This window comes from Struthio camelus, chromosome W (assembly GCF_040807025.1).
Source record: "Struthio camelus isolate bStrCam1 chromosome W, bStrCam1.hap1, whole genome shotgun sequence".
In the NCBI taxonomy this organism is placed as follows: Eukaryota; Metazoa; Chordata; class Aves; order Struthioniformes; family Struthionidae; genus Struthio; species Struthio camelus.
In genome coordinates this window covers 19,481,920-19,507,775 of record NC_090981.1, presented here as the reverse complement: position 1 = coordinate 19,507,775, position 25,856 = coordinate 19,481,920, and the positions used below count along the sequence as shown (strand labels likewise).

At 40.2% G+C, this 25,856-nt stretch overlaps 1 protein-coding gene across 3 annotated transcripts in view; it reads left to right on the top strand.

The window, feature by feature from the left end:
• The window catches only part of LOC104150268 (multiple epidermal growth factor-like domains protein 10), a 106,607-nt gene that overhangs the window by 35,684 nt on the left and 45,067 nt on the right, over nt 1-25,856 (top strand). For all 3 annotated transcript variants that reach the window (XM_068924843.1, XM_009684410.2, XM_009684409.2), the window contains exons 5-8: nt 6,352-6,444; nt 20,562-20,808; nt 21,433-21,553; nt 23,343-23,479. In XM_068924843.1, coding sequence (XP_068780944.1) covers nt 6,352-6,444; nt 20,562-20,808; nt 21,433-21,553; nt 23,343-23,479 — 598 coding nt within the window. The remainder of the gene's footprint in view (nt 1-6,351; nt 6,445-20,561; nt 20,809-21,432; nt 21,554-23,342; nt 23,480-25,856) is intronic.

The following is a 25,856-nucleotide window of genomic DNA, read 5'->3' as shown; positions in this document are numbered from 1 at the left end:
GGGCAGCCTTGGCTGCAGTGACCATGAGATGGTGGAGTTCAGGATCCTATGAGGAGGAAGCAGGGCAATAAGTAGGATCGCAGCCCTGGACTTCAGGAGAGCTGACTCTGGCCTCTTCAGGGACCTACTTGGAGGAATCTCATGAGGTAGGGCCCTAGAAGGAAGGGTGGTCCAGGAGAGCTGGTTCATATTCAAGCCTCACCTCCTCCAGGCTCAGGAGCAGTGCATCCCTCTGAGTAAGAAATCAGGCAAAGCGGGCAGGAGACCTGCATGGTTGAGCAAGGAACTCCTGGCAAAACTCCAACAGAAGGAGGAAGTCTACAGAATGTGGAAAAGGGGACAGGCCACTTGGGAGGAATATAGGGATGTTGTCAGAGCGTGCAGGGATGCAACAAGGAAGGCTAAGGCCCAGTTGGAATTAAATCTGGCAAGGGATGTTGAGGACAACAAGAAGGGCTTCTTCAAATACATCAATAGCAAAAAGACGACTAGGGAAAATGTGGGCCCGCTGCTGAATGGGGCGGGTGCCCTAGTAACGAAGGATATAGAGAAGGCAGAGTTACTGAATGCCTTCTTTGCTTCAGTCTTTACTGCTAAGGCCATCCCTCAGGAATTCCAGACCCTGGGGACAAGAGAGGAAGTCTGGAGAAAGGAAGACTCTCCCTTGGTGGAGGAGGATCGAGGGAGGAGGGTCTAGTTGGAGGCTTGAAGCTATTGGTGTCCCCCAGGGGTCAGTCCTGGGTCCAGTCTTGTTCAATGTATTCATGGATGACCTGGAGGAAGGGACAGAGTGCACCCTCAGCAAGCTTGCTGATGATACTAAACTGGGAGGAGTGGTTGACACAGCAGAAGACTGTGCTGCCATTCAGAGGGACCTGGACAGGCTGGAGAGGTGGGCGGAGAGGAACCTCATGAAGTTCAACAAAGGCAAGTGCAGGGTCCTGCACCTAGGCAGGAATAACCCCTGTATCAGGACAGGCTGGAAGTTGACCTGCTGGAAAGCAGCTCTGCCAAGAAGGACCTGAGAGTCCTGGTGGACAACAAGTTAAGCGTGACCCAGGAATATGCCCTTGTGGCCAAGAAGGCCAATGGTCTCCTGGGGTGCATTAGGCAGAGTGTTGCCAGCAGGTGGAGGGAGGTGATCCTCCTCCTCTCCTCAGCCCTGGTGAGGCCTCCCCTGGAGTACTGTGTCCAGTTCTGGGCTCCCCAGTACAAGAGAGACATGGCACTCCTGGAGAGAGTCCAGCGGAGGGCTACAAAGATGATGAGGGGACTGAAGCATCTCTCCTATGGAGAAAGGCTGAGGGAGCTGGGGCTGTTGAGCCTGGAGAAGAGAAGACTGAGAAGGGATCTCATCATTGCGTACAAGTATCTGAAGGGGGGAGTGTCAAGAGGATGAGGCCAGCCTCTTCTCCATGGTGCCCAGTGACAGGACAAGAGGCAACGGGCAGAAACTGAACCACAGGAAGTTCCATCTGGACATGAGAAAAAACTTCTTCACTGTGAGGGTGACAGAGCATTGGAACAGGTTGCCCAGAGAGGTGGTGGAGTCTCCTTCGCTGGAGATATTCAAAACCCACCTGGACGTGATCCTGTGCAATATGTTCTAGAGGACCCTGCTTGAGCAGGGAGGTTGGACTAGATGATCTCCAGAGGTCCTTTCCAACCTCAACCATTCTGTGATTCTGTAAACTTCTGCGAATTACTCTAGGTATCCAAATTAGGGTAGTGTAGTATTAGCAGAAACACGAAACAAAACTGAGTCATGCACAGAGTGATTTCCTTTGTTGGAAGTCATTTAACCTGAGGAACTAAAACAGAGACTTACTTAAAACCCAGAAGCAGACCCACTTTGGATATTACTCAGTTCTTACTAATATGAATTCTCTGTAAAGTTGACAAGAATTTTATTTAATTGGAGATTTCAGGTTTTAGCTTATTCAGTGGTGTGATTGCTTAAAAGCTGAAAGTCTAGTTATGGAAATGCAGTTAATTCTCCTGGTCACTTACTCGCACTGATAGTTACAGGTGAAATATTTCACGCTTTTATTTGTGTTAATTGTTTTATATCTACCTTTTCAAAATGGAAAAAAAAGAGCTGTAAAAATTGCGTGCATAAACTTTCATTAAAGGTAAAAAATCTTACCCCTTTTCAAAATCTGCTATTGGAGATTCTTCCATATCTCCTTTTAACCTCAGCTGGTCCTGTGCACAGCTGTCTAAATGTCATTTGTAGTGGCTTGTGATTAAGTAACTCCGTATCACTTTCTTAATCACAGAGAGCAGATTCATAAAATGCCATTCAGAAATTTCAAGTCTTATCATGTTTCACTGTTCATATATGCTGTAGTTGAGAAATGGAAGCCTTACGAGACGTATGGGTTGCACTGCGTGGCTGCAAGGCTTTAAGCGGGTGGCAGAACGGAGGCACGCACTGCATTCACACCATAGGTGGTACGCAGGGGCCCATCAGTGTATAAGTGGATGTTTGAATTGCAATCTTTCCTGAGCTCCTTTCCATTGATACCAGTACAAGCCATGTGACCGGAGCCTGAAAATGGCAACTTGATCTAAAACAGTAGTACATGCACTGTGCTTCTAGCTTAATCCCCTTGGTATGAGCTGCCCAGCCAAAGCAATGGAGCTGTGACCCGTCTGCAAAGGTGCTCGTGAAGAGCTTTCCTCACAGCGCTCTCGGCTTGCTGTAGTGCCAGTGTTTGGGTGAGTAATGTGCCTCAGCATGGCGCTTTCATTCATTTGATTACAAAAGACCAATTACTGCAACCGGGGTAGACACAGATCTCGGGGAGCCTCGTGCACCTGTGTCAGGGACCGGATAGCCTCCTACCTGCATGCTGAAAGGGCTGGAAGAGGGAATTGCAGGTGCACTAGCAGGCATTTTATAGATACTTCAGTTGGCTGGTACTCTATAATTGGAGAAAAGCAAATCTACCATTTGTTTTTTAAAAAAAGGAAAAGATGTGATCTGCTAAAATACAGACCTGCAAGTTTGATGAGGCAAGATTTTAGAGAAGATTTTATAGGAAATGATAAATAAGACATAGAAGAAAATGGAAAATAGGATGTAAAAGCAAATACGCGAGAGTTAAGCTCAGGTTTCTTTTCATATGGAAATTGATTTTCCTGACAAAGGAAGATGATGTGATTTATGCAATTTACAGGTGTCAATGAATTTTTGGTACTTCTTTACGCTGCACAGTAGCAAAGAGACTTCCCGTTAAGTTTGTCACCTACTCTTGCAAGTAAATGTTTTCTTAGGTCTAATAGTTCTGTAGGAAACCCAGATAAAGTTGGTTCTCTGTCCCTGATGCCATGCATACCTTTTCAGTGTGTTCCCTACTCCTTTTCACAGTGTTCTCATCTTAAACGTTTCTGTAGGTCCTGTAGTAAATTTCGATTCTCTTATCTCCATATTCAATGCAATAATTTTGGGACAGAGCCTGTGCGTTAAGAATGTTAACTTGGATTCAGTTGCCAAGCATCTCATGGTTAGTCCCAGACGACGCCTAGAGAATAATATATTTTGATTACAAAATACCTTTTTCTTGTGTCCAGAGTAGGAAGAAATCATTCTTTGATCAGATGTATTTTTGGCTATTGAAAAACTTAAAAAAAAATAAATAAATATATTAAATACTATTTGTATATATTATACATTTATAGAATCATGCCTGACTTCAGTTTTACATCTTCAAAGTAAAGATTTACAAGGTGTAAAAATGGGTTTGTATATGATATATAGTTATCATTTTAGAAGATTTCTATTGAAGTTATTTGGAAGCAGTAATGTTTACGTTATATAGCATCCTTTAATGGACCTGATCCTGTATTTCTTATATTATTAGTCAGCAGAGTTTTGCCTGTCAAAAATACCAAGATCATTACTCATAATAACTTCTGCAGAGACCCAGTAGTCAAAACCATGCTTTGAAGAGTTATTTTTGATTTAGGCTCTACTACAATGAAAGCTGAAACACTACTTCATTGACTTAAGAGACGCTCGTGATGATTTAACCTGTTGTGACTGAAATAAGAATGCAGCTATAATTTGAGACATTGTAAACACGCTGCCCCCAAATTTTGTCTGTTTTAAGTTTCTTCAAAGCCAACTCTCTCTATATATTTTTTAAGTAGTTATTGATTATTTCCCCTGCACCCTAGCCTGCACTGTTCTGTAGCGTGTAGGAAGGATGGGGCTGCTCGGCGCATCACAGAGGGTCAGGGCCAGAAGACGCCTGGGGACCGGAGGCCAAAGAGTGGCTGCTACAGCTCCCGTGGGGTCTGGACAATGGCCCCAGGGCTGCAAGCTCCGCATGGGCGACTCTGCCCCTGGGCGTTTGCCCTCCTGTCTTCAGGACGGCTGTGCACGGAGCCGTGTCCTGGTACTGAAAAGGGCAGTGGACTCACTGGTAGACTGAGGTTTTGCAGGGGCAGCACCCCCATTCATGCGTTTGTGGTACTTCGAAGGATAACTATTTTCCCTTTGGAGGACTGCCGCTGTGCCAGAGTACCGCAGCATTGTATCACTCTGCTAGTTTTAAAGGAACAGTTCCTCTTCCCAAGTGCTGTGTCCCTCGAGGTTTGCAGAGGTAAAACCACCTAGGAAGCGGATTGCTCTGGTTTTACATGTTTTTGCTTTTGTATTCTTTTTCCACCTATGTCACGAAATAAGCGATGGGATGTAGCTTTTGTCTGTTTAGCCTCAGTGCTTGGGAATTTGAATGCAGTCTGTTGATATTCACAAAGTTATTCGCACGTGTACACGCACAAAGGCTTGTGTGTGCAGTGCTACCTTGGGTTATCTTACGGTTTACAGGGAAGACTTTACTACACACTTGGTTTAGGGAACACTTCAGTGCCCAAAGCAGCATTTATTAGGCAAGAATCTTCAAAGATGGAAATAATTCATATCTAGTTGCAAGACTAATGGAAAATTGTGCTGCATTATTTAAATTAATTCTTTCCATAATAAATAAATAGATGATAAATGAAATAGTTTTGCATTAATATTTCCTATCATCTGCTGTTTAAAATGCGTATTCTCATTGTTGATTTCAAATGAAGATAACTTTAATGCACATCTGAAAAGTAGCTTATTAGAAGTGAAAATTGAGAAGGGAAATTAAAGGGCCTAAGACAGCTTGGATCCCAAGCAACCAAAGATTTTAGTAATATATATGATTGATCTCTATGAGGCTTTCATTTTCCTTGGCCACAGAAAATATAAAGATGACCATCCTGCTTCATCATGTTTAATTAGGAAAAAATCAGAGGAAACTTTGAAAGTATTTTTCCTAATTAGTGTAGAACATTTTCAATACATTCGGAACAGAAATAGTTCATATTTAGCCCCATTACATTTCTTGTGCAGACCAACCTTCTTTTTTCCCCCCATTGTTCACCACCCATTCTTTGGTATACTGATCAGATTCCTGCCATAGGTTTTCTGGAAATACAGATACAAAGAAAATTATCGTCCTGTGTTTGTTTTTTTAAGCATTGCTGCTGTTTGAATTTGATGAGCAATTATTACAGTTATATACTTTTGCAAAATTAAGGAGTTTTCCTGATGAATATGATGCCAGCAATTTATTAGTTGTGAGTTCTTCCTCTTCGTTGTATTGTACTGTGTTCTGATTTAGTTACTTCTGCGTACTGGGTATAGGAGTCGTTTCATGTTTTCCTTGGAGTTTCCAGCATCTGCCTTATTTCAAAATAAGCTTAACAATGGAAAAGCATGTGCTTGAAAATAATAATAATAAAAATTCTCATGAAAAATTTCAAGCCATTCTGTTTCGTGCTTAGAATAAAGGTTGGGGTGAATCATGAGGTTTATATTCTGTGCCTTATCTTAATTATCCTCACTGTTTCATTGTGCTTTATCTGAACTGTGCAACCATTTGCAAAAATCAATACCAAAATACTGGCATGTTGTGAATCAGAGAGAGAGAACCCCCCCCCCCCTTTTTATTTTTGGATACAGAAATCCCTCTTTTTTTCTTTATGTAAGAGTTCCCTTCCAACCTATATTATTCCGTGACTCTACTTTTTCTTCAAATGCGTGCCATTTTCTCTTTGTTTAAATGCTAAAGTATTTGAGCTGCCCAACATGATTTTAGTTGGAGCCTTCAAAATTAGGAAAGTGGAAGAGATGGAAGTCAGCGAATGCATTTTGAAGAGAGGCCGTCAAACATTAGTATGCTAATATTTATTTTGCTTTTAAAAGGTATTTGGGGCAACAGCGTGAAACGGTTGGATTGAGCATGTTTTTTCCTAGTGCAAGGAGTTTTATTTATTTATTTTATTTATTTTTATTTCCTCCTTTGGCAGCTCACTGTGCTGATAAATGTGTCCACGGTCGGTGTATTGCTCCAAACACCTGTCAGTGCGAGCCTGGCTGGGGAGGACCCAACTGCTCCAGTGGTAAGTTCTCACCTGCTTCTGCCCGTCTTGTGTGCCTTTCCCAGCGTTGTTCTCCCTTTTGGGCAGATTACCTTTGATTCCTCTGCTCAGGATCCTAGTCGAGGGGCTTGGACTGTGTTATCAGATTAGTCTGCATGACCTGATTTTTTTTTCTTCGTTTACTTTAAAAACGTCACCGTGCGCCAGCGCTAAAAATTGTGAGCTGTTTTGTGCTCAGAAACATGCTGGATAGTCCAACGTTAAGTATACAGATAAAAATACATTTGAACTGTAAAATTATCTCTATTTTATGTTTTTATTTTTTTCTGTGCACAAAGGATGATGGTGCAAGGTCATGTTTAAAAGCTACGAGCAAAGGCTTCCTTGCAGCCACATGGCACAGTAGGCAGGGATGGGTTAGCGCCTTCCATTTGGTGTATGGGGAAGCCAGTAGATGATCATGCTTAATAAAAAAAATTATGAAGACTGAGGCATTACATACTTGGTACAAGAACAGTGCAGAATATCAAAAACATCAAGTGAAGTCCTGAAATAAGAGCTGGCCTTTTAGTCATTGCAATTTTCTAGACTCTCGGAGAATAGCAACCCGGCGCTGCAGCCCCAGCGACAGGCTGCAATACGGCCATGGTGCCTGATGGAGGGTCTTGTTCTGCTGCGCATGCAGAAACTGCTCAGTGGCAACAGTGGCTTCTTTGCATAGTATCCCTCCCTCTATCAGAGGGAATGATTTGTGGAGGCTATGAATTGTTGCCTCTCTCTTGCATCTTTTTCTTTCCGTTATCTGGAATACAGAATTTCTCGGAATAATTTTTTTTTTTTAATATATAATACATTAGTTACTCCGTCTTTCTGTTCCTGTATGTATGGTCTTTGGAAATGTCATCTTCAGGCTAACATTGCAGCCATATATGTCATTACAGTCAAGTTCAAAGTAGGTCACTGCTAGTGACTATCCATTTGAAAGGGGTTTATTTTAGCCAGTGATTAAAAAAAACTTATTTAGAATTTAAATTTCACAGGCCATGTAAAAGTCGATTCGCAAGACAGAGCTGATGGTCTTGCAAAGACAATTGGCTATCAGTTTCTTTAGTATAGCATTTCTGTAAAAACAACAGCTGAAAACCTCGATCATCAGCAGGACAATAATTTTGGTTTATAGTACCCTGTTTTCAGTTGCAGTTGTTTTTCTGCTTAATTCAAAACAGGGAAATGTTCTTTTTTTGAAAACAAAATGCTCTCATAAATTTTATGGAAGTGGTCTCTTGCTTAGGTAGCTTATTTTGTGAAATATAAGAGTAAGTGGGGAAATATTAATAAACTACATGAAGATGAACTTACCACGTTAAAAATGTAACATTTGGTAAGTGGACTTTGTATACTTAAATATGATTATTTTCATACACAGTCCTAAAGAAACAGCAAGTATTGTACAAAGTGAGGAACTGTAAGCGTTGATAATGCAGTGCTACTGTAATGCTGATCTTAATCAAGTGTGCTGAATTCAGTCAATGGAAGTTGCATGTTACCTTTCTCTCTGAGAGCCTTATGAGTTGAGTTCCTCTGTAGCTAACCAGATATATAGAGGAAAAGTGTATTACTGTGCAATGTAGGATGAGGAGATACTATTTATGGAGATCTCCGAGTTCTGAACTCCCTGAAAGGGCATTTTACATAGGACAGGAATCTCCAAAGCTTTCTTTGGAAATAATCCTTCCTCTCACAGGATTTTCTTGTCCATTTCCCTCACCTACGTGTTATAACTCATTTTGAATACATGTGCAGCCCTTTTCCTGTGCTTCTTCCTCAGTTCACTGCCTTTGACTGCTTGTCCCAGCAGCCTCAATTAAAAAAAGTACTTTCTGATGTGTATACACGACAGGCCAAAACTGAAAGAGCCTTTGTTCACGTGCCTTTGAACAGTGTCATCTCACGAGAGTTTTGCGGTCCTCTAAAAGGTCTGCATGGCATTAGAGGTAACTGGAACTGCAGAAAATTGTTGCAGTTTGCTAGTGTAGTGCTAGGAGAAGGAAGGTAGACTAAGGAGGAAGAGGATATTTTTGTTCATATGTTACAGGAAGATTCATTTTGGAATTTGTCACGTTTCCATGCGGGCAAAACTGCAGTAAGATGTTATGTTTGCTACATTGTCCTGCTGAATTTGGGCAGTGCTGTTTGTTGCTAGCTACGCGTGATTTTCTCACAAGCGTGTCTGAGAACCACGTTGGCAGTGAAATCAAAGAGCGGTAGATAGTACTGAAAAGACAAAGTGGTAGCTTTTTGACTCTCTGGAGCTAGTTTCTGTCACTGCTTGCCCTATGTAGGGGATAAACTCTTTCCCTGTTTTTCTTTAACTGTATTTTCTCCATCCCTAACTTGATCAGCATTAGTGAACAGAAAGGTACAGTGAGACAAAATAGAGATATTTTTATTTTACAATCATTGTTGTTCATCTAGGAAATTATTCATTCAACAAAAATCAGTGAAAATTGTCATACTTTAATAAGACATATCATATAAATACTTCATTGCTTAATTCAATAATGGAGAAGGAACAGAAATTACAAAGCAAGCCGGTCTTCCTAAGGCAGGCTATCAGACGTTTAATGATTACTGATAACCAAACAGAAGGCTGAGACTGAAAGGAAGAGATACTCCTCAAAATGTGAGAGGTGTAAGGCAAACTCCCTGATTTAATATTCAGTTCGTTTTCATGGCCTCAAATATGTTGGGAGCAACTGCACTATGTAAGCACTAAACTTCTTGTAAAACTACAGTACTGAAACGTCTCTCCCAAAATACTGTCCTTTCTCGATCAGGATTTACTCTTGTCCTTATGTAGGAATTTCATCTGTAAGTATCTGTGAACAGCATTAACACTATTATATGCCAGATGTCCATGTGCCAGATCCCACAACCTGAGCTTGATTTTTAGCTGTAGTTTCTCAATTCTGTTTGCCAGCTTTGTTTAACAGTTTTTTTTTTTTTTGACTGTATGCCATGACAGCGGCTTTCTGGGTGGTAATTGTAGACAAGCGCTTCCTAAGCGCTGTAATGTTTTCTCGAAAAATGACAGAGTGATTGCATGGACTAAATTGGTGTATTGTGCAGTAAAAGCTGTGCAAGCAGCTTCCTTACTTACCTTTGCCAGTGTACCACAGCGTGATATGGTACTGTAACCTTTCTGGGGACTACGCTTTTTCGGAGACTCCCATTTATTTCCTTTTGTGGCAACCATTACCTCCTTTATGTAATGAGTTGTATCCAATTTCTAATAGGCTACATCAGTGGCCGCTTTCAACTTAAATGTGGAGGGTTAAAGATTCGAGTACTATATGAATGTCTCTGAGGCTGTCCTCATTCAGTGCTTATTTCTAGCCCAACTCGTAACTCTTCTTTCCCTGACATCCTCTGCCTTTCTGAAAAGCTTTCATCCTACCTGAGATGAAACTATGAGTGGATGTATCTTTTCCTGAATAAAACCTGAGTGGTGTCCAAACCAGAGTTTGGTTAGTTATACAGTATCTCTTGGGGGAATGTTTTCTGTGGAAAATGTATTTTTTCACCAGGCCTTTTCTTTCTGAGCACGGGAATTACACTGTATAAGGTGGTGTTTGCCTGCAGTGAAATTCAATGGGAAGTGATGGAGATGCTGATAATATATATCTCTGAAAAGAAATACTACTTGGGTTGAGATATCACTCATTTACAAAACACTTCAATTCTAGCGGAAGAGATGACGCTCATGTGAAATAACTTACTCTAATATAGATGTATTGACTGAACACAGTACACAGATCAATGACAAGTGAGTAGACAGAAGACACGAACTTGTCTCTTGGAGTGAGTGAATCAGCACAACCACCACGCTGTCAGGATCACTTTGAAAAAGTGTTTTGTGAACTTCAGGAATGTAAGTTCATCAGTTCTGGGCTGGGCCAAGGACAAAATTTAGGAAAGGGTACGGTGGTAAAGATAGGTGTTTTTGTAGATTAAACATGAAAACTTTTGAATAGATTTAACTGAAGAAAAGAAAGACCCCAAACCAAACCCAGCCTTTGCCTCCTAAATTAGATTATTGTTTAAATCAGATTTTTAAATTGGATATGTCAGCTTGGATTTTTGTATCTTACAAGAGCATATTTGCCTGCAGGTTGTGTTGTCTTCTATAACAGTTGCTACCTATAATGATAGTTAATCATCTCTACGTATCTAGCTAGCCAAACCATGTTTTCCATTTGTAGATTCCCTTTTCTGCATGTTTTCTGTTCTCATTGTTGAAACAGCATTTGCAGTACATAATATATAAACTTGATCCTCAGTTTTGAATGTCTGTGAAAGTTAGATGCATATGCAGCCTGATGTGGACTTTTAGTAAGAAATCAGGACGTTCACTTTGTTTTTCTTCTCATGCCCAGTAGTCCACGAATAATTCCTTCAAAATCAATAGGACAGCTTCTGTATAAGGTGGAGCAGAAGCCAAATGCCAAAATCAATATTACACTGGCTCCTCTGAAAAGGTTATAGCCTTGGTGATCCCCAGCTGGCCAGAGCAATAATGCAAACAGGGCATGACATGTATTCCTTTTTGGTGGATAACAAGTATGTTAGGATTGTTTGTGGAAATGTGAATAAGCATTTTCTATTTTATTGTATTTAAGTAATCTCAAAGTGCATTTTCATCTGTAACTTCATTCTATTAGTGATTGCAAGAGTTTCACTGGGACTGTAGTCTGAGGGCATGGAGCTAGAACACGTGCCACGAAGGCTTAATTTGGCTCCAGGATTTTATAAACCTTTAGAAGAAAACAGCCTGGCTCTTTTCTCTGATGTTTCAAGTTGAGTGTTTAAAGCTAGCATTACAGAAACATACCTTTTAACCTTTAAATGCACTTGTTAAGGAAACTTGTAAGAGCCAGTAGCTCTGGTACTGTCAGACTTCCTTTACTGTCGCGGATGTTTGTAAAGTTTGTAAATTCCGTGAAAATCTGACTGTTTTCTTCATGGGACTTGGCAGAGAAGGTTTATGGCAGAAGCTGGATCCCTTGGCATGCTTTCTGTGAGACACTCACGTGAGTTACAGGCGCCGCCAGTTTCTCAGTGGAGCAGATAGTACCCATTAACCCTGACAAGGTGGAGCTGTGATTGTTTTCTACCACCACCTCGTGTATTTTTGCACCCAGAACTCAAATAGCCCCATAAGCACAGGTAACGGGCAACGTGCCTGGGAGCACCTTATAAATTCTGAAGGCACAGCTTGTGAATCTCGAACACCTCTTGGATTAAGGCCTTGTTTTCTGTTTTGTTTTGTTTTCAAAAGCTTTTTGATTTACAGTGCTTGCGAGATATACGTAGAGAGCTTGCTGATCTTTAAGTTTTAAAAGCTAAGCCACTCAGCAGGCTTTAAGAATAGATGCTGCTTATAACCACGTGCTCAAACCAAAAACGCTCCCGCAGCTTCCAAATGGCCACGCATGCAAATATATCCAGCTAGCAAAAGGTGACAGCAAGTCATAAGCATTAATTTTAAATCTAAACTTTTTTGTTATATATGTCTTTCTCATACTCTCCAGTTCACTTAGCTGAAACTGTTGTGATTCTCCTAGCTGAATTTTCTTCAGTTTTGCCAGCTGAACTCTTTATTATCTCCTTGAACAAGGCAGAGTGTCCTCAAGCTGAAAAATTAACCCCACTAGCAAGCTAGATCAGGTGCAAATAGGCAAAACAGGTATTGATGGAAGTGGCCATCACCAAATTGCCAACAGTGGCAATCATGGGAGGTGGTATCAAAGTTCCCAGGGTTATATGGCAGCTGTGCTTTTCTAGAACTCAGTTCAACAAGATATTTAAAATTATATTATGTTGAAGATCATCTTTGTCCAATAAAGCATTTTAGGTTTCAAGTTCTAGTAGGATTTACAGACATGCTACAGTGTTTCGTTGATGTTACAGTTCCAGTCTTTAAGCGAAAGCATAAATATCCTTTCCAGAAAAGCGAGTTATTGGAGAAGTTACTGAAGGAAGGCATTGCAGTAAATGGCAGTAGTTTTGTTCATCTGTAAATATTTTCTGGATCAGAGGTGCTTTTCACTTCCACTTTTGCCCATTTTTAAAAATCAATAAGCTTGTAGTGTTTATCTAAGTTAATTTGTTGGATGAGATCTATATTTGTTTTATTTTTAATAACAATGCGGACGTATTTTTAGTATTTGCTTAATGCTTGTTTCATTCTGCCTTATATAATTAGTCACTGGCTTCTTTAGTATGTTTTCAGGGATATGAAGGATGACATTTGTTGTTAATCTAAAAATTAAGATGACCTTCAAATCATTGAAAAACAAGGGAAAAAGGCTAATTTATGGCCCTGCAAGGAGATGTGTGCAAATTCAGGTTCATGGACAGCAGTCCATTTTATACAGTACAGACAGATTCATACCATTTAGTAACTTTCTCTGTAAGAGTGATTATTTTTAACAGGTTTCATCTCAGTAGCAAGAAAAAATTAACACCAAGAGCTATCTGTGTGTTTTTCTTAGCAATTATCCAGCATTGTGTTCTGATGTCCAAAGCACTTTCAAGAGTCTTCTGAAATATATGGCATGTGAAAGGCATATAGTTCCAGTCTTTTATAGGATCTGAAAAAGACATTTTCATTGTTCTTCCACTTCATGGATCAAAAGGCTTTTACAAAGCAAAAAAAAAAAATATATATATATATATATATTAAATTAAAGCTTAGCATCTTGAATAAAAATCCTTTCCTTTATACAAAACAATAAGAAAGAATGAAAAATAGGCCACAGGGTAAAAAGCCTACAATGTAACAAATGAAACCAAATAGAAACAAAAGATTCAAAGGAAATCCAGATTTAATAGAAAATGTGCTCTGCAAAAAAGCACTATGCATTTCTGTGTTTGGGATGTAGGTAAAGTAAGTATTTTAGTAAAAGGCATTGATATTTGATAATTATTAAGAATGATTCTCTGCAGGAAAAGATTTATTTCCTGATATGTATGTGCATGTATTTGTCGTGACATCCTGAGGTAACCAGGACAGAGCATATCTGCAAATATAGGGAGAACAATAGCGTGTTCTTATTGAATCATACATTTCATTTTTTTCAAAGGATATTTTTATTGGAATATTCCATATAGCTGGCTTTTTTGTCTCCAGCCCTTTAGCCTCATCTTTGAAATTTGTTTGCCATGTTCCATATTTACTGTCTTGTATCCCCAGCTGACATACTGGTTGATGTCACTAGTGGCTTAATGCATCTTGTCAAATTTTGAACACACTTGAGTGTGTTGAGTTCAATAGGTTTCAAAGTCAACATGACTTGACTTTTATGTGGTTTAAATTCAAGTTGGAAGAATAACACCTGCAGGTGTATCCGACAGGAAAAGAATGCCATCAATTTAAATCTACAACTAATCAAACCGTAGTATCAGAGAATAGTTGCAAGAATATTCTGTAAACTTTGCAATAAGGATGGTCTGGGCTTAGATTAGTGGCAACATTCATGTTTTGTTGCAGTTTTCACTTTGTGAATCAATGAATGTTGTTCTGAACGCAAAGAGAAGTGAAGATCATTAAAAGGAGTGTCTATATGGCTATGACCCTTTTGATATTTCATTCTTTGCTTGGGAATTCCACATCAGCTAGTTGAGTATACCAATGTGTATCAAGTACACATCAGTAGTTGGTGTACTAATAAATTACTATCCTAGCTTAGTTTTGTGTAGATGAAAGATACATGATGTATTAACATAGTCTATGACCTACGGGATTGTTGTTACGATATGTGAAAACCGTCCTTCTGGCCAGAAGGACGTTGATTCAGTTTTCTGACAAAATTTTAATCTAGAGTATGGTGTAAACTGTATCTTTCCAAACCTTTGCATTGTAACTGTGGCGTTCTACTTGACCAAAATGGCAAAACATTTTCAGGCATGCAAAATGTAAGAGTAGCACACAAATTAGAATTGAATTTCACTTCTCCTTTTGACGCTTGAAAGTTAGATGGGGCATCTGTTATTTATGGAGGAAAGGGAAGAGTTGACTTGGGCGTATTTCCTCACTGAGGTCCTCAGAATAAGAGATGAGGTGAGTGACTCCTTTCATCTGTGAATTGAAATGTAGCCTTCGTAAAAAGTCATACAAAGTGCTTTGTTATGAATTTGTTGTTGAGATCCACTGCTGCTATTTATTGCTGCTTGGATATCTGAAATATTAGTTCCAGAAATATGTATTTATACTAGGACAAGCATATTTTTTGTTTCAGGAGCTGAAGGAAGAAGTTCTAACCTATGGACAGTTTTAGGACAATTTATAATAATAAGCCTGTCAATGGGCAGTAGCCCTTTGGATAAATCAGAGTTATCTCAGTATTGGTCTATTTTACTTATGCTGGCAATTTGAGGCCATTAGTGATTTTTATTCCCTGGTAATGCAAATCCCTTGTGGACCCTCCTAGAAACATTCCTTTTTTTTTTTTCTTATCTTTTCCTCTGCTCCAAAAAGACTGGAACAGGTTTTAAACAAGGCACGTCACAGTTGTCTGTTGTAACCGTAGATGATGGTGATGACTGGAGCCATGCAGGACCGCATGGCTGCCCCCACTGGGGATTCACAGTCTCCTTCCACCAAAAAAATTACAGAACAGAAAGTTGCCTCTGCCACAAAGAGCTTGCGATGGAAGGAAAAGGAAAGAGGTAACACAAAGCTTGAAACATGTAGGGATTGAGGAAGGAAGGAAGCCCTAATAATCAAAATGGCAAGTAGTGATTTCAGCATACTTGCTGCTTAGCCAGAGTCAACTTTTTGTGGACTTCACAGCAAGGAGGAGTTGGAAGGTAGGAACTTGGAGAGCAACGTGACAGTGTTATGGGTGGGCTATGGAGAACTTGTGCCAAGTGTTAGAGGCAGTTTGAGGAGAAGCAAGAAAGCTGATGGTATGAAAAAGTAGCAAGGGGGCTGATGTCATGGGCAGTTTAAATGTGGAGGTTGATACTTGGATACTGAATGAGAAATGATAGATGAGGCATAGACCATAAAGGCCGTGAAAGTAAGGACAAGGCAATAGAGCTCTGGGAGTCGGAGGAGCAATGCAAAGGGAGGCATGAAGATTTAGACTTGTCCTTGATGTGACAGCCTACAAAGGAAGAGAGGTCAGTCGAAGATGGTGTTGAAGTTATGGGCAGCATCAGTTTGTTTTACACACTGGAACAGGGCAAATCAACTTTTACTTGTTAAAGGCTGTTACTCCCTTGAACCTATCTGAAGAAGTTATGCTGGAGTTCTGAGGAGACGGAGGGATAGGGATTCTGCTTGTTGGCCACTGCTTATTTAAGATAAATTTATACTTGACAATATTGCATTCCAAGTGAGGGAGCAGTTCATTCTGTTCTGCAGGCGGTTGAGGTGGGGCTATTTACTTTTTAGTTGTTTTAAAACACCATGAAACTACATTAACCGAATGCTCTGATATGCGTCTCCTCTGTTTTGGCGACAATGGTCTGTATCTACAGAAACACACAACAGTGTTTTGCTGGGCAAAAGCAAAAAGGTCTGCAAGTCAAAGTAAAATCGCGTTCCGTTGTCTTGGTGCTGCATGTAGGACAGCTTCAAAAAATTAGAGGAAGAAAAGTAAATTCTAGTTTTGCTAGGATTCTTCACTTTCACCTCCCTATTTGCAAAAAAAAAAAAAAACAAAAAGAGAAGGAAGTCTGATTTAAAAAAAAAAAAAAGAAAAAGTACAATGAACGTTGTCTACCTTGAATATAATGTTATAAAGGCAACTGTAGCATACTTAAGTCAGAGTTTCTAAGGAGAATTTTCTTCTGAAACGTTCTTTGGCTTGATTTGATAGCCTTATTTTGTTCTCATTATATGCCATTCTTTAGAGAAGTACGGAACTGTAGGTGATCAGGGTAGATAGTCAGGAATAAACTCACTCATTTGCACTTCCCTTTTTATTGCCTTTCAGTGAAATCAACTAAAAAAAGAAAAAAACTGACACGTATGCGAGCACGTTGCATTAAAAATGCCTTTGTTTATAAGGAGGAAGAAAGAAGTTTTAAAACTCTTCAAGTGGGCCTGTAAATTATTATACACGTTTGTATCTTGCAGTGTAAAATATCAGGGCTCCCTGCATCCCAATTTGCAAATCGCCAGCAGCTCACAGAAGCCGTGTGCATAAAAACGAGACCAGGCCAGCATAATAACAATGTGCATTATTACACTTATTATAATATGAAATACACAACTTTAAATCTTCAAAGATTCTACAAAAGGCCCAAGTTTGCATCACAGTTTGCATCACAGATTTTCATTTCTTTTTTTCTTGAAGGTGATTCTTTTACACTTGAATCCTTGGGTGTCTGTCCTTAAAGTTGTCATTTGGCACTGAGCTTCAGAGAGCATTTCTGATCTGTTTTCATGTTGGTAGACTGGTATTGTCTTAGGGTTTCATAGCATATTTACTTTAAAAGAGAGTTTATACAATGTAATGCCCTTATTCCTAAAGGGATGCTTTCACTTTCCCTGAGCAGCCTTTTGAGAGAGAAGTTTTCTGTCCCATATCTCTAACACTGTGAGATGTGCACAGCATGTACTGTGGTGACTAAAAAGATATTCCCAGATGAACAGAATGTATAAAAAGAAAAACGACAACAAGATGTGACATCAGTACCACACAGTGTTTGTTAAACATTTATTTTGATTTATTTTTTTCCCTGCAGCCTAAGATGAAGGCAGGAAAAACCCGGCGAGTCTCCTACAAAAGCAGTACAGCTAGTTCCCTCTTCTGTTTAAAAGAGAAAAACCCGGAGGTGAATATAAAGTGAATTTAACGTATGTGAAAAGGGAAAGGAAGTGACTTTTGGAAGAAAGCTGCTCTGCGTGAAACAAAGCAGAATCGGCCAGTTCTATATGATAAATATAGAAAATTCACTGCTGGTTTATGGGTTCTGTTGCAGCATTCAGTCTGTTTCCAGGAATTAGTGGGGCTGGGTTATGTTATCTGTTGTTGGAAGTGTTCAGAACATAGGACTTCTGTCTTCATATTTTACTTCCCTTTCACATACACCTTGCATTGAGGCAGATGATTTACAACTTCAGTTCTGTTCAGAAGTCAGTAGCTGACACGTGTGTGTGTGTGTGTGTGTTTGTTTGCGTAGGCGCGTGAGTACGTGACCTTGGTGCAGTCAGGACAGTCGTAGCAGCTATTCTGATTAAACTCCAGCTGACAGTCTGTAACTCGACCACAGTCATTAACTCCAAGACTATCCATTCCACCAGATTAGCAGCTGTGCAACTTCCAGCCTGGCTTTCTTCGTTTCTCAATACTAGGAAGCAGCAGAAATAGTCTGATGTAATAGTTGGTAAATTTAGCCTCCAAAACTAATTAAAAAAGAAACAGAACTTGCCACAGGAAACATTGCTACCCCTTGCCCCCCTTTTTTAGCAGTAATCTAAGTATCGCTTTCAGAGAAATCACTTTAATTTCCTGCGGGGGACATTATTGATTAGCAGTCAAGGGACAGAGAGGTAAAATATGTGATTTATCTGTCTTGTTCAAAAATGTTATTTATTCCCATTAATCCTGCAGATTTCCCCACAGCTCTGCCCCATAACTCACAGTTAGATAGTAGGCTGGGGACAGACCTTGTGTAATGGACTATCATACAGTCAAACTGTCATACCGCCAGGCTTGTTCTGGTAGAGCGCTTTGGCATTGCGCTGGAGGAAAATAATTATGTAGTCAATGTTTGTTACGCACCTGGCCATTGCCAAGAGGCTGGTCATGAAGTTGGAAATCCTATTAGCGGACACACGATGCCTTTTATTTTAATGATTTCCTGCAAACATAATGAGAAGATCATGCCAGGAAACTACTAAATTATTATGTACTGTGCGGTACATGCTCTTGCAGTAAAATAGTCTAGACAAGTTCAGAGACATAGTGTGTTCACCTCTGACGTCAGTAAATCTCCAAGAGACAGCAGCGAGCATCCCGGGGAGGCAGGCTGGAGACGGGATTTTTTGAATAGAGCGGAGGGAGTGCAAGGCCTCCACTGCCTCACAAGTGAACCAGCCTCTAGCGAGGCAGCCCCGGTGCCTAGGTACTCGCTGCCGTGGCAGGTGTGTGGCAGGGTTTGGGTCTGTAGGGCTCTGAGAATCCTTGCGGTGATTCTTCAAACAGCTGCATGAGTGTTGTTGGACTGCATCAGATATTGCACTTCCAGGTGTTGGTAAAAGAATATGAGCTGGAATATATCAGCCAAGAATAAGTCTTCTCTTGCGTGTCGTCTCTTTATATCTAAAGAGGGTTCAGGCCAGGTTCATCCCTGACTGAGTTCTGTGCTGGGAACAGTTGCGGTCTGGTGGTCAGTTTGAATACTTCAGTTCATCAGACATCCCAGGAATGGCTGAAATTGTGGATTTTCTTTTATTTATTTATTTATTTTTTTCAATGTAGGAGCAGAAGGAGGACCATTATCTGAATGCAGTCTGAGGTAGTAAGCAAAAAGAGTGTAGGGGTCCTGAGAGAACATGCAACTGTCTCAGAAATCCACCACCCTTATTCCAAAAATAGCTAGTCTGCTAAGGAGAAATTGAGGACATGCTCATGAGGATTATGCTTTGTTCCATGTAGGCCAGATAAAAAGAAACGCATAGCAGTTCTGAACAAATGCGAATTATCATGGTGGAAGGCATCTTATGGCAGAGGCATGGTGTGGCATGGACAGTAGTGAGTTGCCCATATAGCCCAGAACAGAAAATACACATCTTCAAATACATGAATGGAGACGAGAGAAGGCAGTAATAACATGAGCAGTCTTCTGTCAGTTTGTTTAAGAGTATTGGATGTTTATAATATATATGTTTTTGTTACTGTGTATTGCGTGTAGATGGATGCAGTATCTACATTATGGATGCATGTGCCAATGACCTTTACTAGAAAAAAATCTTAAAAAATTCTTAAAAGACTCTAATCCTTTTTTTATTTGTGTAGCTTGAGTGATCAGTTCCTATAGCAAAATAATTCCTACCCTGAGGCGGTATCTTGAATTATTTTGTCTAACTCTAAGAAAACATGTCTGCTCTCTGCCTGGCTTTTTTGCCCCAGGAGAAGACTGAGACAACAATGGTTGTCAGTCACAAAGGACAGAGCTTGGGCTTCCAGCTACTGCAGCTGAGCTTTTGCTGTTGCGCTGTTGTTAACAACAGAACTTAAAAATATAAAGCAGATCATTTGAGCATATGATTAGCACATCCCTGTTGAACTCTAGATGACCTTAATCTTCCATCTCTTTACAGAACTCCTGTGTTTCTCACTTAAGAAAAATTCTTCCTGAACATTAAGGTTTTTCTTTTGACAGTGAATGTTCTTTGAGTGGTTTGCTTACAGGGTTTTAATGGACTACATTGGGGCAGACGAAAAAAAGATGCACTTGAATGACTGTAAAAGCACACTGGATATCCAAAATGGTAACATCCAGATGAGGTTTAACCACATCATAGTTAGTTTCTGTTGCTTGGTGAAATATTATTTATTGTGTATTCTTTTGCACTATCACTGTGTTTCAAGATTGAAAAGGAACTATTTGCAGTCACATAAACTAGTAGGAACTTCTGGATTTGGAAAAAGAAATGCCATGCAGTATGGTAATCTTATGATAAGTAAGCTTTGCAATGAAAGTCTTTATGAGATTCAGATCATTGTTTATGGATCTGGACTCTATTTTTTACTTTTTAAGTCACCGAGACTTGTTTGTGTGCATAAAGGCTCACCCCAATCTCAACCATTACTTAACAGTGGAGAGTCATAATGAAGAGTTTTCCAGTGAAGAGACTGGAACTTGCATTTGCTTCAGTTTCCCATTTCAAAGCGTTTTCTTTTATGCATAAGAAATTAATTTGTAAGCATAAATTAAGTTCTGTCTGCGTATCAAGACCCTTGAGGACTAGGGAACGCCGAGGATGTCTCTTCTATTGTACACTGCAGTATTTTTTTCTGTTTCATAACTTTTTTTTTTTGTACAGCTGACTCGTATCTTCAGCGCTGTAGCATGAGCTGTTATAAAACTGCTGTAAACTTTTCCTTCTGCCCCTTCAGCATGTGACAGTGACCACTGGGGACCTCACTGCAGCAGCCGTTGCCAGTGCAAAAATGGAGCCTTATGCAACCCCATCACTGGAGCCTGCCACTGTGCATCGGGTTTCAAAGGCTGGCGCTGTGAGGAACGCTGTGACCAAGGGACATATGGAAATGATTGCCATCAAAAATGTCAGTGTCAAAACGGAGCCACCTGTGACCACGTGACTGGAGAGTGCAGATGTCCTCCTGGATACACTGGTGCCTTGTAAGCAGAGGGTGTATTATTTATTGGGGAGAGGTGTGAGATTTGCCTAGTGCTATCAAGAGAAACTAAGCTTAGAACAATTTTTAACACTATCTGGTCAGTCTGGCTACTGTATACTACAGAGGAGCAGGACTGGCTGAGAAGAAGCGGGGAAACCTTCTTTCCATGCATTTGCAGAAGTGCACTTGAGGGAAAGCCCCTCCATCTGGACGGCTGAATAAAAGCTACGAGAAGTAGCCATGGGAGCTTCCTTATGGCCGATGTGAGAACTGTTTGGCTCCGAGATTGGAAAATAGCATTGAAACGTACAGTTATTTGGATTTCTCATTCTGGAATATATTTCTGAGCCTTGTCAGTAACAATGAACCAGCACCAAGCCAAATTAGTGTAGGAAGAGATATCTTTAAGAAAAAAAAATCTGCTTACAATTTCTGGACTGCTCGGTCTGTTTCCTTAGATTTCTTGCACATATACTGTACAGTGTACAGTTTGCATCGCTTTTAGTTTGGACTGCCTTCTGTTTCATATTTCTTGTCTGGAAAATTAACTAGAGTGTTAAAAATAGAGATATCTGGAGACAGGAGAGTATACCGAAGTAACAGTTGCCTCTTCCCAACCCTTTAGCTGTGAGGACCTCTGCCCGCCGGGGAAGCACGGGCGGCAATGCGAGGAGAGGTGCCCTTGCCAGAATGGAGGAGTGTGCCACCACGTCACCGGCGAGTGTGCCTGCCCTCCCGGATGGATGGTAAAAACGCTTTCCAAAATCAACACAACCCTCCGAAGGATCCACGTTTGTAGACTTCAGGCAGTGTTCGAAACGGATAGTGAGTTAGGATAGCAAATGCGGTCTGCTTGCAGCCAGAAATAATAGGAAAAGTTATTTTAGCATATGCTGCTCCTGCAAGGGAATGGAATAAAGTACTTGCAAAACTGTCTGTTATTGAATATCCCCCAGTTCTGCTCTGCCCTTTTTTAACCATGTCAGATTCTGGGAGACAAAGAACCTGATTTAAACATCCTTTAAAACTTGTCTAGAAATCATTTGCCAGTAGACACAATGTGATATTATAGGGAGGTAGCACCATTTTTGGGCTGGATTTTGTGCCTCTTTGCAAGTGGAGAGTAAAACACCAAACTTTTAGATACTGTGATGGTGACAGAAATAGAACATCGTAACTTTGACGTTCTCTTGAAACTTTTTACCCTTTTGTCAGGGGGTAGGGAAAGAATTGACCTTTGAGCTGGAGGTGAAACTCCTTGCCTGCCTGTAGTCTCCCCTACTACTAGGCTGCCTATTTTCAGTTGGAAAATATTGGAGTTAGAAGGAACAAAACTTAAGTAATTGTTTTAAATGCATTTTTAGATAATATTTATTAATAGTAAAATGTTTTCTGTGAAACTGTCCATTTTGAGTGAAAATATGCTTGAATTTTTAATTAGCTCATGATATAGGAGGACTTTTGCAGTAGAGATTAGGTTTGCACCAGCTAAAGAACATAGTTACAAACGGTTCAAATCTCTTTGTGTGTTTGCATAGCACCACTCACTTAAGTACCTAACTCAGATTATGGCAATTTTTACTTAACGATGGAAAAACATAAATTAATGATGATAAGATACAAGTGTGTGCATGAATTCTTGACTAGCTTTATTGGCCTAAATGCAGCTAATGAAAAATGATGTCGCATGTAAACATGTGATGAAAATTTTATAATAATATGTGTTAACTAATAGATTTCTAATTAGCTCTTTGACTAATTTTCCATTCCAAGTGGTTATGTAAGCATAACTCATAGTTTTAGACTTCTGAATTCCATAAGCTGCAATTTGTTCAGCAGAGCCTTTTTTGCTTTTCATGTAAGGCTGGTATAAAGTGGCCAGGCTTCAAACCGACAGTATCCTTTGTTAGTTGTGATGAAATGCCTGTAAGGGTGTTGCTCTTGAACTGGCTTCTTGAGAGTCTTAAGATCTGATTCTCCTCTTATTGCACAGGTATAATTAATTCCAAGGAGGTAAATAGCATTGCAGAAATTCAAGACCTGTATAAGGGAAGCACAAATTATACCTAAGCTTTTAAGACATGCTACTTTTCAATGAAATTATAAACAGCTTTTTTTTTTTTTTTTAAATCCATCTGATCATGAAGTAGTATAATTGGCGCATTACAGCAATTATTGCTTTCTACACCACTATTCACCGGAGGGCATTTCCGGATGTCTTGATATATTCTACTCCTGATAAAGAAATTGGGAAGAACTTGATATCAATTAGTCTTAAATGTCTAAGTGTTTACTGTTGCTTAGAGATAATGTTTTTCATTAGCTTTGGCTTCCAGAATGGAAATCCTAGAAGATTATTCCCGCAGTGCTGAAACATACCCCCATTTAAAGCTGCAGAAGAGTCTAGTGTTTCCAAGATGAGCGCTAGACACGTGACATGAGATGTCCTTGATCTTCCTCCATTACAAATCTTTCTTCCCTGTTTGTTTGAGCTGCAGTCCTGAGCCTAATATTAAGATTTCTTTGCGCACACAGGGCACGGTCTGTGGTCAGCCTTGTCCTGAGGGTCGTTATGGGAAAAACTGTTCCCAGGAGTGTCAGTGCCACAATGGAGGGACCTGTGACTCGGCAACGGGGCAATGCCATTGCAGCCCAGGTTACACGGGTGAACGGTAAGGAAAACTTACACCTGCCAGCCTGTTGAACCTGCAAAGGGTCTGCTACAACAGAGAAAATTCAGAAGTAGGTAGAAAGCCAAGTGAGAATGTCGGTGATACGATTAAAGGAGTTTCGTGAAATGTTTGCTTTGTCACTTAGCTGACACTAGATAGTAAGTTAAAAGTGCAGAAATGATTACTGGGAGAGATTCTGTGAAGAATTGTTCAGTTTCAGGATTTTTGTGCTGTGGCCCATGCGCTGCCGGTGGCTTGTGGGTCTCCATTTGAGTGGTGTGCAGAATGACGCAGTTTGGGATATGGCAAGGCGGTAAGACGGGAAGCTCTTGGTTTTTGCGCAGATGTTTGGCAGATGGAGTAGCAAGGGAGACTGATTCAGTTCCTCTTCCAAGTGATCAAGCCTGAGAGTTCTTTCCTGAAGCGTTCCATTCAAATAGAGAAACTAAACATTTTTATTTTCCGACTTGGCCATTAAAAATCTTCTTTGGTAGATTTCAGAGGAAAGAAAGAATAGCACGACTTACCTTTTGAAGGCAGTGGAAAGGGATGAAAGAAATGCTTTCCTGCATATATTTTAAGCAGCACAGCAACTCGTTTGCTGAAGTCAGCAACGGCTTAATCGCTGGGGTCAGTCCAGGGAATCTCTGCCAACTCTAGTAGGTATTATAACCATATGCACTTCCCACGCGAGTGTTCATGGGACATGGGGAGAGCTGCGCCAGACATAAGGGGAAGAAAATCCTGAAGAAGAAAAACAATCAGTTCAGAGCCACTTGATTGCCAAATTTAAATATTTGCCCCTGTGAAGAAACACTGCATAAGATGGTAGAGGCGTTTAAAAAGGCACAGACAAGTCAGCAGGAAAATCAAAGGAATATCAATATGCAAATCTGCACACTACGCTCTGGTGTTTGTAAAAGCTATTAAAGTTTTTGTCTTGGAATTTAAATCTTACTATAATCTGAAATGCCTTGCAGGCTGCACTATTTTGATCCCTTTTGCAAGTCTGAGCTTCCTCTTTGCTTTTGCAAAACAGGCCGTGTTTGCAACTCTTGTATTTTGCAAGATATTGCTAAGGGCAGAAATGGGTCATAAGCAAGATCAGAGTCACCCATTTCTTACTTACCGTCAGCTGACAGGCAACAGGGGGCAATGTTACAAGAAAAGTCTGGGCACTGGGTGAGCTAGTATGTGTGTGCCAACAGCAAAAAGGACAACATATAAAGATGTTAAACTACTCTCCACTTATGTTTGTAACTTCAACAGCATTTTTCTGAGACTTCAGTGTGGCAGTGACTCCTGGGAGTCAGTCATACAGCAAGAAAAAGCGCTGCGAAGGCACGTAACTGAGTTTCTCAGTGATTTAAGTTAATGCAAGGTGATTGGGTTTAAATTACTCTGCTAAGTGTTCTACCAAATACTTTTTGATTGATACTCATCTTTACTGCAAAACGGAAGAGGTTCTTTCACAAGTTGATGAGGACACAATTCTGCAAGGTTACATTTTGTCTAATTTGGCTGGTATTCCTGATTGTCATCTGGGGAAATTTAATTCTCAGCTTTCTTTGTATAACCTCATTGGGAAATATTTAGCTCTATGAGCTGCATAATAATGCTGCCCCTCTGAAGTAAAAAGAGATTTTATTGGTGGCTTCAGTGAGAACAGAATTACACATACCTTGACACTTCTGGATAACAGTGCTAGGTTGAGGTAGATGCTACAGAAGCATGAAACGAACACATTTTCCACATTTTCTGCTAAATTCTGTTACATTTGGCAGTGCCTCAAACCATACTGTCTTTGAAATTCTCCTAAAATCAACCATTAATCATACAAGAAATTACAAAAAATAAAGTGCGTAAGAAAACTAAAAACAGACCACCAAGGGGATGATTCTTTTTATAGGGCTGGAGAAATTAGCAGGTTATAAATTGATAAAAGCGTTAACTCTGTGCTATATTGTCACGTACTATTTCTATACAGTCTGTAATCTGCTAACACTTCCAGGTACCCAAATTGCAGAAGTTAGGTGCTTGGCATTCCCTAATGGATTCACAGCGCACCTCAGGGCTTCAGCGTCAGCGTGTCCTGGGTAGAGGCTTTGGGATTTTGCTGTTTTGTCTTTTTGTCTCTCTGGACTACTCAGCATATTTCATGGTTTATAGAATGCCTGTATTGATAAATATGGGAGTTTTCCCTGACCCATAAGCTATGAAATGTTTTCATCCCTGACTCTGCGGCATGAACTGGTTCACCTGGGAAATCTGCTCCGATACACATAATCACATCCTTTAAGATGTACTTAAAGCTCTAGCCTTTAGTAATGCTGTAGTACCACTAGCATTCCAGATTTTAACAGTTGAATCATAAAAC